We start from the raw sequence: 17,209 nt of genomic DNA, 5'->3' as shown, positions 1-17,209 counted from the left end.
CCCGCCCGCCGGGGCAAGGTCCCGGCGCGCATGCGCAGGAGAGCGGCGCCGGTTCACGTCCCCGAGCCCCTGCCATTACCCGGCCGGCTCCCCCCCAAAAAAACAGGCGGGTTTGAAGAAAAAACAGCGAGTTTCTGGAAAAGACGGTTTTCAGAAAAACGGCGAGTTTCTAAAAAAGCAGCAGGTTTGCAAAAAAAAAAAAAAAAAAACCGGAATTTCCCCCCAAAGCAGCAGATTTGCGAAAAATCCCAGCGACTTCCCGAAAAAGCGGCTGATTTGGAAGAAAAGCAGCAAGTTTCTGAAAAAGCAGCAGGTTTGCAAAGCAAACCCAGCAAGTTACTGAAGAAGCAGTGGAGTCGCCAAAAAAAAAAAAAAAACCAGCAACCAAAAAACCCCCAAGTTTCTGAAAAAGCAGCGAGTTTCCAAAGAAAAATAAAGCCAATTTCCAATCCGCTGTGGGCGAGCGAGGTAAGTCCCTGTTCTGTGAGGATGCGCCGGTTGGGTGTCATTTTTAATTTGAGGCCAAATCCTGCCGGGCTGATGGCCTTCCCGGTCGGGTCATCCCACCGGATGCAACATTAAGGCCAGTAAAGGTGTATTAGCCAGTAATGAGTATTTTGCAACACAAGCCGGCTTCAAGCCACAGCCAGAGGAGCTGTGAGCCTGTTGCTAATATAGATATATTTTTCCCCCCAGTGTTATTTAATTTTTTCCCATGTTATTGCACTTTCCTAAGCGTTATCCGAAGAGTTTCGCTGCCAGACGCTGATAAACATCCCTCGGCTGAGCTGAGCACCGGACACCATGGATGCACGGCGCTGGAGGGGTCTCCCGCCCGGGAATCTTTCCGACTGTCCCAACGGCTCCCGCTGGGTGATGGACGTGTTCAACGAATGCGCCCAGGACGGCCAGGACATCGCCAGCGTCGTACTGGGTCTGGTTTCCATCTTCTGCTTTGCGGCTGCCTCTTTTCCGTAAGTATCGCTCCCAAAACCCAGCCGAGCCCTTCCCTTGGTACAACACTCCTCTCTAAAGATCAAATTTCAAGTGCAAGCTGCCTGAATTATTAAATCTACCTGGCAAAAGCAATCTGGGCTTGGAAAATTTGGGTTTAACTGGAAGAGAGGGAGCAGGCGGTACAGCCCCAAAGCCTCGGTTGTTATTATATTGTTGTTGTTATGCTTGGCAGCTGTAATAACCCATGTAAGCCAACTGCAATGCAGTTGTTGCAGGTCATGAGTGCGGAAGAAATGTTTCCAGGAGCCCTGGGCTTCTTGGAAGTGCTGGGACAACCGTGGCAGAGGGGGCCATGGGGGTTCGCGCTCTGTCTCGGTGTATCATCAGATTATTTCGTAACCGGAGAGGCGGTTTCTGCAACTGGTGCTTCTCCTCGCTGCTTTCTGTCCCCGCATGAGGGACAGATCACAAGGGCTTGAGCCCAGCGGGTCGCTGCGAGCACCCAACGGGTCGCAGGACTTCTCACGGGGGCCCGTTTGCAGGGGAGTACGTGGCTTTGCTAGAGGAAATATCTGCTTTTTCTCCTCCACTGAGTGCTTTGGGCGGGTGGCAATTGTGAAATGATCCAGGTGGGAGCAACAGGGAATCCTGGGGATGGTCCCCAGGTAGCGCTGAACCAGCCAGGGGTTATGGTTTGTGTCTCTGCCCAACTCTCTCTCTGCAGGCAGTTTTACCAAGCCTGCAAAACAGGCATCATGGACCGGGCTCTATCCATATATTTCCTGCTGGGATGGCTGGGCGGAGACCTCCTAAACCTCATCGGTTCCTTCCTGGCCGATCAGTTGCCCCTGCAGGTACCGACGGGGGTTGGTTCTCAAACTCCCCTAACTCCAGGGAGGAGGGATGGGATGGGTGCTGCTTAATCCAGCACCGGGAACCGGAGACCCAAACAGCCCTGGGGATGCTCCCTTCTCTCCCAAGGATGCTGGCTCATTCCATCCATCCCAGCTGGAAGCCTTTCTGCAGGTAGGACCAACTCATCCTTCTCCCTGCAGGTTTACACAGCTGTTTACTACGTGCTCGCAGACCTGGTGATGCTGTCTCTCTACTGCTATTACAAAGTGAAGAATCGGGGCGGAGGATGTGAGTTGGGGTTACAAGGGTGGTGGGGCTGTGCGGTCCCCTTGGCACGTCTTCTGGGCTGGCTTGTCCTCGGCTGTGGAGCCAGGAGAGGGAGGAATCCCTGGGGGAGATGCATTGGGGCAGAGATGCTTTGCAGATGCATTGATGCAGCTATTAGATGCCTCTTACTGCTTGCTGGGTTTTTTTCTTGGATAACCTGAGCACCTATGAAAGCCAAAGCTAGCAAATAGCTACTCGTGGTGCCTGGGGCTTCTGCAAACCCCTGCAAACTGCCATGTGCAGTGTCCAGGTTGAAAACAACCCTCCCTGTGAGTTGCATTAAGTATAGAAAGAAATGACTTACTGCAGTGACATGGTGACTCCATCTTGGAGCTGGAAACCGCAGCCAGAAGTCTTGACTCAAGCCAGCGCTTTAAGGGAAGGGGTGAAGTTTTTGAGCTGTTTCGGGGTCAATACTCCTCTTGCAAATAATGGCAGCCGTGACATGATGGAGGACTTTCCTCCCTGTTCGACTGGAGTAAAAAGGGCATCTGAACGGGGCTCTGCAGTTCTTGCAAGGCTTAAACAGCAAGAAAAAAATCCACTTTTTAGCATTGCAGCTTTCTGTGAACTACAAACAGGCATCCCTTGGGACTTTGGTAACTGTTTAACTTATTAAAGCTATTTGAACTTATTAAACCAATTGATATTTGGCCCATCAACTATATAGTTTTGTTAATGCTGGAGAGCTTGTTTACAGGATATAATACAAGTCTTGCTGTCGAAGCAGTGCTTGGTCTGGCAGGGATTTGAACGTGCACTGTTGTGAGTTAAGACAGTGAAAAGCTTCTAGATGGAAGGGATGATTTTTAAGAGCCCTAAACCCAAAGAAACTCGACTGCTTTCGGTCTGCTGAGATAAGAGCAGTTTCCTCCCTGATAACTTAGAAATTGCCCATATCGCTGCAAGATAAAACGACCGCAGCAGCTATTACCCGAATTACTTGGTGCCAGAGATAAGAGAGAGCTTGAAGGTTTCTTTAGCCAGAGGGGGCCATGGCACCCACCAAGGCTGCTGGGCTGCACTGGGGGCTGATGGAGGAGCCCTCCCTTACCAGTTTCTGCTTGATTCCCTGCAGTTGCTGCCCCAATCAACGCAGCCTTTGTCTTCCTTTCCCTGGGGACGGTGTCGACCGTGTCCTTCTTGGGCAGAGGTGCTGCCATGGTGCAGGACCCGGCGACGTTCAAAGGGAGGTCTCTGCTGTCCGCTCGCGTGGATGAGTTTGGGTCGAAGGTGAGCAGGTTCCTAAATCTGTGTGATGGGGGGAGAGAAGATAAAGCATCCGGTGGGGTGGGCATGCCCTGCTGAATGAGTGTGACCCTGCTGAATGCTCAGCGGGGTGAGGGATAGATGGGGAGATCAAAGGCTGGGTCTTGGCCCCGCTGTCGCCTCGCATGGAGCCGTGGCGTGTGTGGGAATCGTGTCTCTGAACACACAGGGGCTGCTTGCGGCCCCCCCCCTTGCCTTCCAGCCTTTCACCAGGAGCAAGATCATTGGCTTCACCATCGGCTCCATCTCCTCCGTGCTGTACCTGTGCTCCCGAGTCCCCCAGATCTACACTAACGTAAGTGCCGCACGGTGAGAGGGGCAGGACGGCAGCCTGGTCCTGGGGACCCCCTGGGGTCCTGAGATTTCAAATTGAAGAGGGCTGGTGGGATCATCTTTCTCCTCTTTGCTTAGAAGTCCCAGGTCCCCATCTCTGATCATTTCATAAGGGACTATTTTTCTGTATTCCTGCTCCAAAACCTGATTCATTTTTCTCCCCTCCCTTTAACACACTAATATTTTGAGGGTGGGGCTTTCATTTTGTCCTTATTTACAAGCAGAAGGGGAACTAAAAGGCTCTTGGCATTGAGTCAGCACCTTTTTTTCTTCTTTTTTGGGTGGGGAGGGTGACTAATACTACTTTCTAGTGAGATTTTGGAGAGCTGCACCCAAGCTCCCCTCTTGGCCCCTCTCCTTCCAGTACAAGAGGAAATCCACCACCGGCGTCTCCTACTCCCTCTTTGCCCTGGTCATGCTGGGGAACTTGCTCTACGGCCTCAGCGTCCTCCTGAAGAACCCCGAGCCGGGGCAAGGCGAAGGCGACTACGTCCTGCGCCACCTCCCCTGGCTGGTGGGCAGCCTGGGCGTCCTTTCCCTCGACGTGGTTGTATCCTTTCCCCGCCAACGCTTCCCTCCAGGATCGCATCCCGACGGCACGGCTTTGCAGGGAGTGATCCCGCCTTGGGGCAGGCAGAGTTAGGCAGGAGCAGGTGGGTTGATGTTGCTCAGCGGTTGCTTTTGAGCTGTGTTTGCTCACCCGCGTGCCAGTGAGTAATTTATGGTGTTACAACAGCAGAATGCTTCAGACCCTTGTTTGCATTAAGCTCTTTGTCCTGTTTCCGCCTCTCCTGGCACAAACAGCCTTTTTTCAGGTGGTGAGACCCAACATGTCATGTAGATCCCCCTTGCTTGCGTGAAGAGCCTTAACCTTTTCTCAGATCTCCTTCCAGTTCCTTGCTTATCGGAGAGGAACACCCGCTGCCTGTGGAGAGAGGGATGCTCTTCTCAGCGAGCGGGGTGACAGCCTGGAGAGCTGACAAAGGGACCGGCCCCGGAGTGAGAATAGGATGATGCAGACGAGAAAGCTGGCCTTAACGCCGGGCAAACCAGCCCCTCCATCCTGGTGGCTCTTGGGAGAGGAGGACCTGAGCCAGTGGGTGACATGTTGTGCTGCTAAGACGCTAAGCCCGGCCAGGTGGCAGAGGGTGCTGCTGAGAGACCTTGTGGCTCTTTGATACCAATGATGCTATCAGGATAAACAGGGAGTTATTTGATACCTCAAAAGGTCGCTCTTCGCTGCTCTCACACCCGACCGCTGAGCTCGGTCACTTGTGCTTTACCTGCTGTCTCTCCAGGGTGATCTGGAGCTTCCCCAGTATTGGCAAACGTTAGAAGAGCCTAAGGGGTTGCGGGGAGGGGACAGAGATGACGGACATGCCACGAACACGAGCACCCCTTATCTCTGTGGGCCTCATGTCTCCACCAGTGAGCTCTTTCTGGAAGATATAGCAGTGACTGGAACCAGCTCAGAAGGAAGGAGCAGCATAACCAAAGCGTTTCAGTCCACACATACCTATTTTAATTAGCACAGCTCACATGTCTATAAAAAAAGTCCCTGCCCCACATACCTCCTTTGGTTTTATTTTGCCAGTTCATCTGGCAGCTCCTGCCTCTTTCTTAATGCATGTTATAGTCCCCATTTCTCTGACTTCTCACTTCTTGCCTCACCCACGTTTAAATCACAAGGATTTCTTGGGGAAGTTGCTTCATCGCTTTCTGGTTAGCTGCGGAGGCAGTTACCCAGGCAGAAGATGCTGCCTCCCTGCTCAGTCTGGTTTTTGGTCCTGCCCTCTCCCATTGATGAATTTATGCCCAACACTGATGAATTTATCCCCCTCCCGAGGCCCTGCACACCAGCACGGTGGCTCCTTGACCGCAGCAGGGCTGGAAACCGCAGCGGTTTGGGAAAAGCCATGTCCCCAGCAGGAGAGATGCTTTCGGGTGGGTAGGGGGAGAGCGGTGGCGTAGCCAGGAGATGGCTGCTTCAGCCTGGCACTGTGGGCTCCCTCCTGTGTGCCGAGCTATTTCTGCTGGGGAGGAGCAGCTCGATCTCACTGGGCAAGCAAGAAGAATATCAACCAAAGCTTGCAGGCCCTTCAAGAAAAGTTAGCACAAGTTGTCCTTTTAAAAACAAGAACTTTCCTTTTCCTGCAGTCACTCTTAGCTTTTCTTTTTGCTCCCCTTTTCTCCTTCTCCAGCTGCTTTCCCAATACCCAACGCTTCCCCGCTGCCCACCCATGCAGCTCCCTGCTCCGTGCCCCTTCTGGGTTTAGCTGTATTATCACAAATTTACAATTAGTCAGTCCCATGACATTTGTCCTTGCCAGTATTTGGAGCTGAGTCATGTTTTCAGAAAGGAAAATTATTTTTTCAGGCTCTTTGACCCTCCCCTCAACAAAGCTGGTGGCTTTTTCACTCCATTAATTCACAATTCTCGTGGTCGATGGGGCTGCTCGCCTCTTCCCTGGCCTCAAGCCAGCAGCATTTCCTCTGCTTTTTCCCTAGGAGTTGCAGAAAAACATTTCATATCCAGTACTAATACAAACCACAAGCAGAGTCCTAGCAAGGTAGAAAGCACAGCTTCGTTAGACCTCAATACCTATTTATTACAGATAAAGACCCTGGGGCTTGGTTTTATTAAAGGAGTGTTTTTTGACATTTGCTAGCTCAGCCCTGAAGTGCTGGGGAAGGCACGGTTGGTTTACCGAGAGCGGGATTTACTAAGCTGACCTACGGCAGGGGGGTAGGATGGAATTTGGCACACCTACGTTATGGAAACAAAGCTTCATGACACTAGATAATTGCCATGTACCAGCTGACCAAGAGCTTTTCTTAAAACCAAAAAAAACCACCTCTAATATAAGGAGGTAATAAAAAAAAAAAAACCTATGTTTATGTGCCAGCAGCCATCTAGGTGGTGGTGGATGGAAATTCATGTCGCAAAAAGGCTCTCACTGAGGTTATCATCCCTCCGAGACTGTAATGCAGCCCTGTCCCCCAAAGAACCTGCAATTTAAGATTTTGCAGAGGCAAGTGTTAAACCAGAAAAGGCACGGACCAGAAACAACTTGTCCCGGAGTGAGAACGTAAGCCGGTGGTAGGCTGGGGGCTGTAGCAGCCCAGCCAAAGCTGGAGGTTAGTAGGCAAACCATCAGGCTCCACTGCTTTGAGAAGAGAAAGAGGAATAAACTGCTGCTGCAGCTGCATCAATCCTCCGGCTCGTACCTGTACGACTGCTCTGCGGAAAGGGTATATCCCCGCACACAAGCAGTTAGGGTGTCTCTGTATAGCCCAAGCCTGTACATTAAATTTATCTGAGATGAGATGTGGCTTTGGAGAAGGAAAACAAACCCCCTGAAAGCTTTAGCATGCAACAACTGGAAACAGGCGAGAGGAACAGCGAGTCTCCCCCCTCCTGGGCTAACACGCTCCTTTCTGAGCTTCAAGAGTTCACGCAAACTTATCCCCAGCTTCAAAAAAGGTTCTGCCTTGGACAGAACCAAGAGACGACAACAACAGAATCTCAACGTGTTCCCCTTGGGGATCCCAGCTTTGAGGCAAGCACGTGTGCACCTTTCCCCAGCCTGCGTCCCATATGAGCTGCATTATACAGACCAGAGGCCCCCGGGTAAATACTGCGGCACGGGACCGTAATCGCCTGCAGATGTCTGGATGTGAAATAGGTCACATTAGAAAAGCAAAATTAAGAGCACGTTAATCAATATTAATGCCAACAGTCTCAGTTTACATAGGTTCACCCAAAGGCTGATTCCAACGGCCACGTGCAGGAAGAGCCCAGCAGGTATTTGCTTTCTCAATTTTGCCAGGATTAAGAGTTTGTTCTAACCAAAGCACATTGAAGTAGGCAGTGGACCTGAAGCTGAGCAAGGTCCCTCTGACCACCACACGTTTAAAGAGGGGGAAAAAGTCTGGATGAGGTTCACAAATCACATGGGGACCAAGCAGAGAAGGAGCTTTTGGGTGAGCACCGATGCCTGGAACCATCCACCTCAAACTGCCGAGTGAACTGAAACGCCTCTCCTGTGCCCACCTGAGGGGTTTCAACCCACAGGTTCCTCCCCCCACTATTTTTAACACACCCAGAAAAGCTGGACTAATCCTTCTTCTCTCAATACATCTGTTCCATGTTTGCTGGATGCCTGAAGCATCAATCCCAGCAGCGGGATGCCAGCATCCCAGTGCCAGCATCTTGGAAGTACAACAGGCTGACGAGTAAGCAGCTACGTAACGCTCCACGCGTGAAGAGCAGCCGTACATCACACCCTCTTCAAAACAAACAAGTTTCAGCTAATCTAGTTGTGAGGAAAAAAAAAAAAAAAGCTTTCTTGCTTTCCGTGGCTATATAATCCAGCAGCTGGTTGGATTACAGATATGCTCGGTGTTTGCCTTTGTTTTCAGGCACATCTATCTACCAACAGCCAGAGCGACTGCTTCCAGTTGCTATAAAGGAAAATGTTTACAGCACAAACCCCAAGTAACACTGCAAGGAAGGAAAGAGAAATAAGGAGGACACCAACTGCACACACTGCTTCCTGGGATTTTTTTTTATTTTATTTTTTTGTTTTAGTCTTTTTTTTTTCTTTTTTTTTTTTTTTTTTTTTTTTAGTATGGAGGCTCAAGTATCAGATGTAGATTCAATTTAAGCTTTACAAAAAACAAAATCAAAACAAAAACCCCTTTTGCATTCCATAAAAATTGACAGAAAAGCGCCTTGGAACCAGGCTATAGAAGAGCAGAACTTTCAGCAGGTCTCCTAATCAACGTCTCCTTGCAAATCTGGTTTAGTCAGTATAGTACAACACCGAGGAACACCCTCTCTTCCCTCCCACCCACCAGCCATCCCCTGTGCCCAGCCCCCAAACATACGTGGAATAGATTATTTTTTTTTTCCAGTTCTTCCTCTTTCACACACCACAGTATTTAATAAATTTTTGTTTTACATTTTTTACACCAATGTAACAAAAGGCAGGAGGGGGTGGGAAGGAAAAGACAAACAATGATCCGTGTTTATGCATATAAATGGGGAAGGGTGGAAGAGGGGGGGGAAAAAAATACATGGACTTCTACAGAAACGTAGCCTAAGGTCTCAATAGTAAAATGTGGTGCAAAGTAGGCCTCAGAGACTGAAAAAGTTTGTACAGCTTTATTCATGGGGAGAAGATGGCGTTGCATGGATAGTACTGAATGCAAATTGTGACGTGACGTAACAGAAAAGGGCAAGGGGGGGATGAGTTTTCTAAGAAAGGAATCTAATGAGTGCATGGCATGTCTTTTTAGCATGAAGAGTATTTTAACTTTGCTGCTTTCTCTTCAAAGCCTCCACCAGGTCGTTTTTAAGAGCTTCTTGTTTTGATTTGTCTGCAAAAGTCTGCACAGACCTGCGGGGAAGAAGGAAATGCAAGTCAGAGGCGATGCATTTGAGAGATGGAGTTTTTAACAGTTCTCCTGGCATGTGAGTCAATAGGAAGGAGAAGCACCTCAACCCAGGCTTAGAGGGAACAAAACTCAGCTTGCCTGTTTTAATACGGAAAGCAGAAGGCAAAATGAACACTTCAGTGAGTATATCAAAGCGAAATTCACTCTAGCAAGGATGGCACCAAGAGACACGCTTCCCCAGAAGTTCCACTCGGCCTCCAGTTGCTGGAGGGCGATTCCCAATTTTTTACGTTACAGATTGGAAAAACCCCAGTGTACCACCAGCAAAGGGTGTTAGCGCTCTCGCTCTCCCAGTGACCGTGACGGGAAGGCAGAGAAAATCCAGCCTCCACCCACGAACGTGAAAAGGGCCAGGCTGGGGGAGCTCCTGAACCTTTTTGCAGACTGTTCACCCAGGGTCGAGCAGCCGCATCAAGACTTCCCTCCAGTGTATTCACCAGTGGGAAAGGCAGCCAGAGTTTCTGTTCTTGAATTTGGTTTTCCAGTTTGTACCTTACCTAGAGCAGTTAGTGAATCAAAGCAGCCAAAGAAGAACAGAGATACTGTCAGCAAGATTATTGCAGGGGTTCCCTTTATGCTAAAAGTTTGGTTATAGAAGAAAAGCTACATTTTTTAGGAGTCATCTTGGCTCACCGCCCTGTAAGATCATTGTGGAGGAACCTCCATTTTCAATGGTACAATAAGAAATTTCCACTTTTAAAAAAGCCCTCTTAAATGTGACCATTGATAGAATACTAATACTAATAATCTTCAGGAGTTGCTACCGCAGAGAAGTGGTTAGGATCCAGTTTGGTAGGATTTCTCCCCACATAAACCATATTTCACACCCTTTTCAGTACTCAAAGCTACCTTATTTTGCCTGGATGCTGTCTCCTGTAAACAAGGCCGCTCTTTGTGTCAGTTATTTTCCTAACATTTTTATAACAGTATTTCCATTCTCTTGTCTCTGGAGACTTCCGCTGCTTTAATAAAAATATATACATTTTATATTTGCATTTGTCACAGGCTAAAGAAGTGGTTCTTGGCCATTATCAACAAACAGTGCATTTTCCCCTTCGTCAGCTTAACGTGTTAAAGACAACATCTGTAACTCATTATGAATTGGAGTGGAAGGTTAAACTGGCTCAGGGTTAGTCACTGCCGTGCGTCCTAGACATTCAGAGCTCCAGAGCAAATGAGAGCATATGAACAAATCCCTTTAAAGGCTGTGCAGAGCACAAGCAAGTGGAGGCTAGAGATGTTTCAGTGGAGCTTGAGCAGGACTGGATTTCAAGCTCCAAGGAAATTCAAGATACACCAGGCAAATGGGGGATGTGCACGTGAGGTGAGCTCACATTTACTCAGAAGTCACAGGAAGTACCAGTCTTTTTTTTTTTTTTTTTTTCCCAAAACTCCAAGACTTCCAAGATTTCATTCCTTTCTGTAGGGAGGACACTAAGATTACAGGGAGTTTCTTCATTGGTGTACCACAGCTGTAGAAAACTGATGGTGCACAAGGGACAGAGTCCCTGGGGCTTCTGGATCGAATCAGTCCAAGCTAACACCACTTTGGGTACGTGACCACACGCTCCTTTCTTGCTCCCAAGCTAGAGTGCAAAGTGGTAAATCCTGCCACATTTCAGAGCGTGATATTTCAAATGGGGGGAAGGGGTAGAGTAACGTTGAAAATAAAAATCACAGCATTTAGTTGGCCGTATTAAGAAATAACCCTTGGGTGAAACACAGATCAAATGTCGTTTATCAGTCTGCGGGAGTTAGGGGTTAGTTCTGGTCTCAGTTATCATGCAGAGGTCTTGGCTGGGTGAGTCCTGGTTTAGTGCTGGTTGTCACACCTCACAGGCAGGGGGTACCTGGATTGGTTTAGTTATCAGGCTGGATGTAGATCTGGCGCTGGGTCAACACTTGAGAAAGCTCCCTCTGCAACTGCTTATACTTTTGGTTGTCGGGGATAGCATCAATAGATCTACAGAGAGCAGTTTAGAAACGAGGGAAGTAAACAGGGAAAAGAACAGTCAGAAGAACTCAGTAACACAGAGCTGGTATTCTGGAAACCACCAGGAGCACACTCAGGAAGAATAAGTGTAAATACATAGGTTAGAAGAAACAGAAGAAAGGCTAGAGGAAAAGCCAAAGCCAGATGCTCTGTATGTTACCAGTTCTGAGCAGATCATCTCACCGATGCACAAAGTACCATGACTCAAACTGAGCAATGGGGAGACATAGGAAATAGATTCAATTACAAAAGCTTAAGGCAATGTTCACAAGGAAAAAGACTGTATTACATATTTCCTTTTAATGTTAATAAAAGCTTCCTGGCTAAACCCCTGCACACCACAAATGAAAATAGAGGCCTGTTATGAAAGCTGGAGTTTGGGGGGGAAGAAAAAGAAAAAAAACCACCACACAGAACAGCTGCTTTCTCAGATACTGTCGACTCTCTCTGCCCATGCTGTTAAGAAGGCAGCGCAAATATTTAATTAGCACCATTATTCTATCTTCTTTCACATTTCAGTACATGAGAGAACAGCAGTATACTTATTTGTGCCATTTGTTTATTCTGCGTTTATCACACTGTGCTAGGAGGTCTATCTGCAGTTGAAAACAAAATGATTTGGCATCACAGTTCTGTACTTTCCTCTACGAGCATGAGAACTACCAGCTTGGGATTTCTATGTAAAATTCCTGACCAGAAGTGAGCAGGGGTTGAAAAGTATGGTACAGTTTCCCTGCAGAAAGGCACAGGGGGTTTATTCACTTAATCTGTTATAGTACACTATACTTTGACCAGCGGTGTTGAGAGAAAGACAGAATTTAAAACAAAGTCTATATACCGCAAACCATTAATGTCATGACTTAATTCTGGGACCCAGTGACTGTTTTTAAGAATAGTAGAAAGAGCAGTCAGAATTTAAGTACAGCTTTCAGGACTGTGAAAAATAAAACTCCTAATTAAAAATAATTCTGAAATACAAGTGCTGCTAATTGGGCTATTTTCTTCCTGGTGAGGGAACAAGGGATTAAAACATTGCTTCAAGTTTCTGTAGTTACAAGGTAGAATTTTTCCCTAAACTCCACACAACAAATAATGTTTCCAAAGCACAGTGAGGTGAACAATTAGGGACATGAAAAGACTTTGTGTAGGAAAGGGGAGTTCCAGCAAACAAAAGCAGATCAATGCTCAGCTGGAGACAGTATCACAGGCACTGCAGGGGAATGCAGGGAAGCGAAGGGGGTCCAATAGTCAGCTGGAGAGCCCCTTACCTCAGCCCATTAACGATGTCCTTTGTTTTTCCAAAATAAATCTCATTCAGTGTACTTCTGATTTTGTTTTCCATGTCCTAGGAAAAAAAGAAAGAAACCAGATCTTTAGTCACGTCAGCCGTTTTCCGGAACGGTGCACTTACACTCTTCTGTGCATCGTATGTGTTCATTTTGATGTACGCCACTTGCCACAGCATGGTTCAACCCCGTGTATTCCTAATATTTAAATTCTCACAAAAGGCAGTGTGACCCTATCTCTCTGCCCATACCAAAGAAATAAAGGCTTAGCTCTACTCCTGTCCTCTCCTCCCAATTACTTACCCTAGGCTATGAGATGTCTTTCTGGACCACAAGAGGGCAGTTTCTGTCCAGCTATCAATTTTTCTGCATTCAGTTGCAGAAAAGGAAAATGCATTTCACTCCAACCTTACTCTGTAATTTCCTGGCACTGAATGGACTATAAGTGGCAAGTCAGCCATTTAGCATAACCAACAGGTCAATAGTTTTGTGCTTATGGGTTACTTTGCATTTTTGAGCTGGTGACTCGTTCATTAAAACTGCACGGTAAACAGCTTTGAGAAAGATCTTGTAAATAAGCAGCATTTTTTCATTAGGTCGCTTTCACTCGAGCCAAAAACTTAGAAAAGGGATCAAAAAAGAAATACCTGCCCTACTTTTATTTCCCAGTTCCTTTAAAAAATGCATTATAGTCTATTTGAGTTGAGAATTTCCTCCTTGCTTGCCAAGTGGCTACAAAGATCAAGGAAATCAAGAACACCTTCCTACAGGACAGTGCAATGAAACAGCAAACTAGTGTTGCACCAAAGTCCTTCTGAGCAGCTAATGCAATCACATCCTTCACTCATCATGCTGAACATACATGACTGACAGCTGCCATAAAATCAAATACTAAAAACAATTCCAGTGGATTTAATAAGGACTTGATACACACTGAACTTTCAGTTAAAGGGACAGTTCTGTGTAACACAACCTGACTTTAAATAATTCCACCCAAAAGTGACTGTAGCAGCAAACACGGGGGTAGGAAATTGTTAACTAGTTCTCAGGAAAGAAACACTTATTTTACAGGAAGGTTATTGCTGTAATGAGCAGGAGACAAAGTGCAAAGTGGTGTCTTTGTATCTACAAACAGTTGGACGTCATACTAGGAGTACTGAGCCATCAAATGCTGAGCAGCACTCACATGATTAGACTTGATACAATATGAATAAATAACTTGTTCGTAAAGACAAAAGCAACAACCTTCTTAGGCACAGGACCAAATACGGGTAAGGGAGCCTGCAGCAGGCTCAGGCTGCGATGGCTTCACAGCACTCACCTCTACCAAGCGTCCGATATTGGCTATGTGTGGAGAGGAGTCACTCACAGTCTCATCCTTCTCCATCTAGAAAGGAAAGACACAGGTCTATTGATAACATGCAAATCTGATGGTAGATGCATGACAGCTTTCCTTGTCAAGAGAGGGGATGGAAGAAGTGGGTCTCAAAATCCTAAACTAACTATTCTTTCAATGTGCAAACAGACTAGTAATGTACTGAGAAATTCCCAGAACTAGAGAAAGGCTCACATGTTGATAACAGAAACGTAGTATAATAAAAACCATGAATCAAAATAAAACCCTGCTGTGGATCCCTGGTGTAGACAGGCACTACAAAATTGTCATTCCCTACCTACTAAGGGGCTGCAGGAGACCTACGATAGCGAACATGTAACACGACAAGAAGCACAGTAGCACAGCGTATGGATATGAAAACAAGGTTGTTGTTGATGAGATGCACACAAGGATGGTGCTGTCGGTTTAACAGCTGTGAACTATCCCTGCAAAAACAGCTGTTTCTTTTAATCTTCATCTCAAACACTACTTCCGACCACACGTAGGACACATTCTCCATTCTCAGGATCTCCTGGCAAAAGACACCTTAGGCATTATTTACCTTCCAATAGAGAGGGAAGGTGAAGAGAATACAAAAATCGCAACTACCTGCAAGACTGGTGACAATTTAAACTACTGCAATAATACAGAAAGAGAAATTGGACAATTTGTTGTTCTTTTTCTTTTCTTTTTTTCTTTTAGACCAAAAAGTTGAACTAACATTTACCTATTAGGGGAAAGGAGGTACAAAGCAGTAAGTGTGGGGGGGAAAGAAGCAGACTGCCTTTTGCAGTAGAAATTCAGAGCTGGATCAACTTAAGTGTATAATGATACCACGCACTTAGTGTAGTATCTGAACAGGAGACAGGTACCTGAACTAGGTGAGATTTTTCATCACGAAGATAAAAAAGTGGGAGCCAGTACTGCAGAATGCAATACTTGCTTTATTTCACCTGACTTTGCCCCATATAATGTCCATCCAGAGGCCATGGCTGACCATCCATGATCTGTGCTAGGGAAAAGACCATCTTCCCCAGTTCTTGAGATGAAAATTCTGGCTAGACACAGACAAGCTGTTGAACAATGAACATCAGTCCCAGGAACCTCAACTGATATAAGATGTGCTGAGATGGCATGAAAACAAAACTGGGAGAAAAATGTAGTGGGAAGAACGGTCTTCAAAGGGTTTTACTAATCCCACTGAATTCTCTTATCCATCTGTTCATATCCCTCCCTCAGGGTAGAGTTTAAAAATCTGGGCCAGCTACAGGTTTCTTCTAATAAGCCAAGTCTCTAACAGGCTTGGGGAAGCATGTAATTTAGTTGGAACCCTGAAGGCAAAAGATAACCTAGAAGAGGGGGAGAAAGAGAACAAGGACATTTAATTTTTCCTTTAGATTGCAGTCAGATTGTTTACATGTAATGGAGACATGCTGCCTGGAGAACAGATCCAGTTGCAGTAGAGGGAAAATATAAATCTGAACTATGCAAACACACATATACATGTTACAGTGAGTTTGGGAACTATCAGCAAATTGACCAAATCTGGGGCAGCCGGGGAGTTGGCAGTGGGTCATTTACTTCCACAGGCTCCCTGCCGCATCTCCTCCACACCTGGACAGGCCGAGCTCATTGGTAAGAAGCAGAATCTGAAAACAGAATTATTTTTTTGCAAAACGTATATTATTACATCTCCATAAAAACTGCTGCCAGAAGGAAAACATTTTTATATGCTATAGAAGCCCAGATGTTACAAGAGGCTGTTTTAATGGAGTTCAGAGTCAGTAAGCAGCCATGTTATACAAACAGCAGAGTTGTTGGGATTTTTAAAGGTTCCTTCCGGTGGCTGTTACCGCACGGACCTAAGCAGAAAGCCTATAGCTGCTTAAATAAAGGGGTTAATTTGCTTTGAGGGGAAATTCCATTCTGTAAGTTGATGTTAACAAGCAGCTCATCTTCCCACTGTCACTCCCCATCTGCTGTTGAGCTCAGCCAAAAACCTAACGCTCCAGAATGAGCCAAGTACAATCTACATGGCTCAGTCGCTCCTCTCCCGTTCGAGAGATACACTGCTTGGCTTTCTTGCCTCATTTCCCCAGCCATCTGCTGCAAGTCTGACTCAGAGGGAAACTCACTCTTCTGGGTATATTAAGCTCTCAATGGCTGGCTGGTCACTTCGGATGTTTCCTGCATGGAATATAGCAGCTGTTTGGGCTTTCTGTAAACAATATTTGGAGGAAGAGTTAATACGAAGAGAGAAATTTAAGCTGGATAAATACTTTGGTTCATCATGAAAGCGTCTAAAAATACTAGAAAGATAAGAAAGAAACTCATCCACCGTTTTGCTCTGAAGAACTGACAACAACATCCACAGCTGCTCTGGCCACAGAGCGACGTGAAAATCTCTTTAATGAAACACAAACAGACCAATGCAAGCCAAAGGCTTCCAAGCCACAGGCAGTGGGTAGACTGAAGTCTCCAGGTGGAAAATATGTGGAATTATTTGGATATCACTGAGGCAAAATTTGGCCTCTCTCTCCAGCACTTATTTCAAACTGTAACGAGATAAATGAGGGTTGTGAGCTCTATGGAGCTTGCAGCTTTGTAGAAATCAGCTGAGAACCTACCTCATCCTTTCATGGCCTTCATGTATTTTCACTCTAACCGGTGTAACCAAAGATATCCCATATACTTTACCGAACTGTATATTCAAAAACACGAGCAAATCTGGGGATGCTGCATCAGCTGTCTATGCCACTACCCCATACGTGCTCAACTCTTCTTTTTCTAAACCAGCTATTACATAACTGAACCACTGTAAAATCCATCGGTTCATGCGAAGCAGAAATAATTTCCCAGACAATTACCGTTCAGTACATCTCTGCTATCCTCTGCACCCCAAAATACTGCTCGGTTAGCAATTAAAGAGGCAGTGCCTCCAGGAAACTGGACAACCGCTGAGGGGGAGCTTAAGGATCGTGACAGCTACAACTTGAAGATCCCTCTGGTGGAAAAACACCCCCCAATGCCCCGCTTAATGCTACAACATCTGGAAGTCGGTGGGATAGGCCTTTACATGAAAGCTCAACTTGATGAAAACATATGACTCTCCTAATTGCAGAGCACAAGCCTCGGAGGATTTACCTATTATGATAAATGGCAGAATGTCTCTGCTGGTGTTTTATTGAGCAGTAATATATCACAGGGCACATCTTCCCGAACGCAGGGAATGCTTAGTTTGCAACAGACCGGCCTTCATCCAGCTCTGCAAAATGTTCCACCTTCGCTAGAGAATATTTCAAGTATGAAAATAAAGCAGTACAGATGTGCATTGAATCTTAAATCCCAGGGTTC

The 17,209-nt window shown here is 46.5% G+C and overlaps 2 protein-coding genes across 5 annotated transcripts in view; one reads left to right on the top strand and one right to left on the bottom strand.

Moving 5' to 3' along the window:
- The first annotated feature begins 42 nt into the window (after window positions 1–42).
- SLC66A1 (solute carrier family 66 member 1) lies at window positions 43–10,188 on the top strand. 3 transcript variants are annotated; one of them, XR_003923757.2, is made up of 9 exons: window positions 43–468; window positions 737–974; window positions 1,682–1,811; window positions 2,013–2,100; window positions 3,218–3,372; window positions 3,611–3,703; window positions 4,106–4,291; window positions 4,623–9,320; window positions 9,439–10,188. XR_003923757.2 is itself a non-coding variant. In XM_030016579.2 (8 exons), exons 2-8 carry the CDS (start codon window positions 805–807, stop codon window positions 4,719–4,721), a joined length of 921 nt encoding a protein of 306 aa, XP_029872439.1. In that variant the 5' UTR covers window positions 43–468; window positions 737–804; the 3' UTR covers window positions 4,722–10,188. The 3 variants fall into 3 exon arrangements, 2 of the variants coding, with proteins under 2 accessions (XP_029872439.1, XP_040979937.1); XM_030016579.2 differs by having other exon boundaries at window positions 4,623–10,188; XM_041124003.1 differs by lacking the exons at window positions 43–468; window positions 737–974 and adding an exon at window positions 1,434–1,503 and having other exon boundaries at window positions 4,623–10,188.
- CAPZB (capping actin protein of muscle Z-line subunit beta) overlaps window positions 8,894–17,209 on the bottom strand; it is a 62,360-nt gene continuing 54,044 nt past the window's right edge. The window contains exons 7-10 of one of the 2 annotated variants that reach the window (XM_030016576.2): window positions 13,802–13,867; window positions 12,463–12,539; window positions 11,052–11,164; window positions 8,894–9,143 (exon numbers count right to left, since the gene is read on the bottom strand). In XM_030016576.2, coding sequence (XP_029872436.1) covers window positions 11,062–11,164; window positions 12,463–12,539; window positions 13,802–13,867 — 246 coding nt within the window. In that variant the 3' untranslated portion in view covers window positions 8,894–9,143; window positions 11,052–11,061. The remainder of the gene's footprint in view (window positions 9,144–11,051; window positions 11,165–12,462; window positions 12,540–13,801; window positions 13,868–17,209) is intronic. The other variant, XM_041124002.1, reaches the window with a different exon arrangement.

Source organism: Aquila chrysaetos, chromosome 6, assembly GCF_900496995.4.
Source record: "Aquila chrysaetos chrysaetos chromosome 6, bAquChr1.4, whole genome shotgun sequence".
Classification (NCBI taxonomy): Eukaryota; Metazoa; Chordata; class Aves; order Accipitriformes; family Accipitridae; genus Aquila; species Aquila chrysaetos.
The sequence above is the reverse complement of the archived record's forward strand: the minus strand, read 5'-3'. Positions and strand labels throughout refer to the sequence as shown.

Coding starts and splice junctions, on each gene's coding strand:
- SLC66A1 (XM_030016579.2), top strand. CDS start 805: ATGGATGCACGGCGCTGGAGGGGTCTCCCGCCCGGGAATCTTTCCGAC. Junction 975..1,681: donor TTTGCGGCTGCCTCTTTTCC/GTAAGTATCGCT, acceptor CTCTCTCTGCAG/GCAGTTTTACCAAGCCTGCA. Junction 1,812..2,012: donor CCGATCAGTTGCCCCTGCAG/GTACCGACGGGG, acceptor TTCTCCCTGCAG/GTTTACACAGCTGTTTACTA.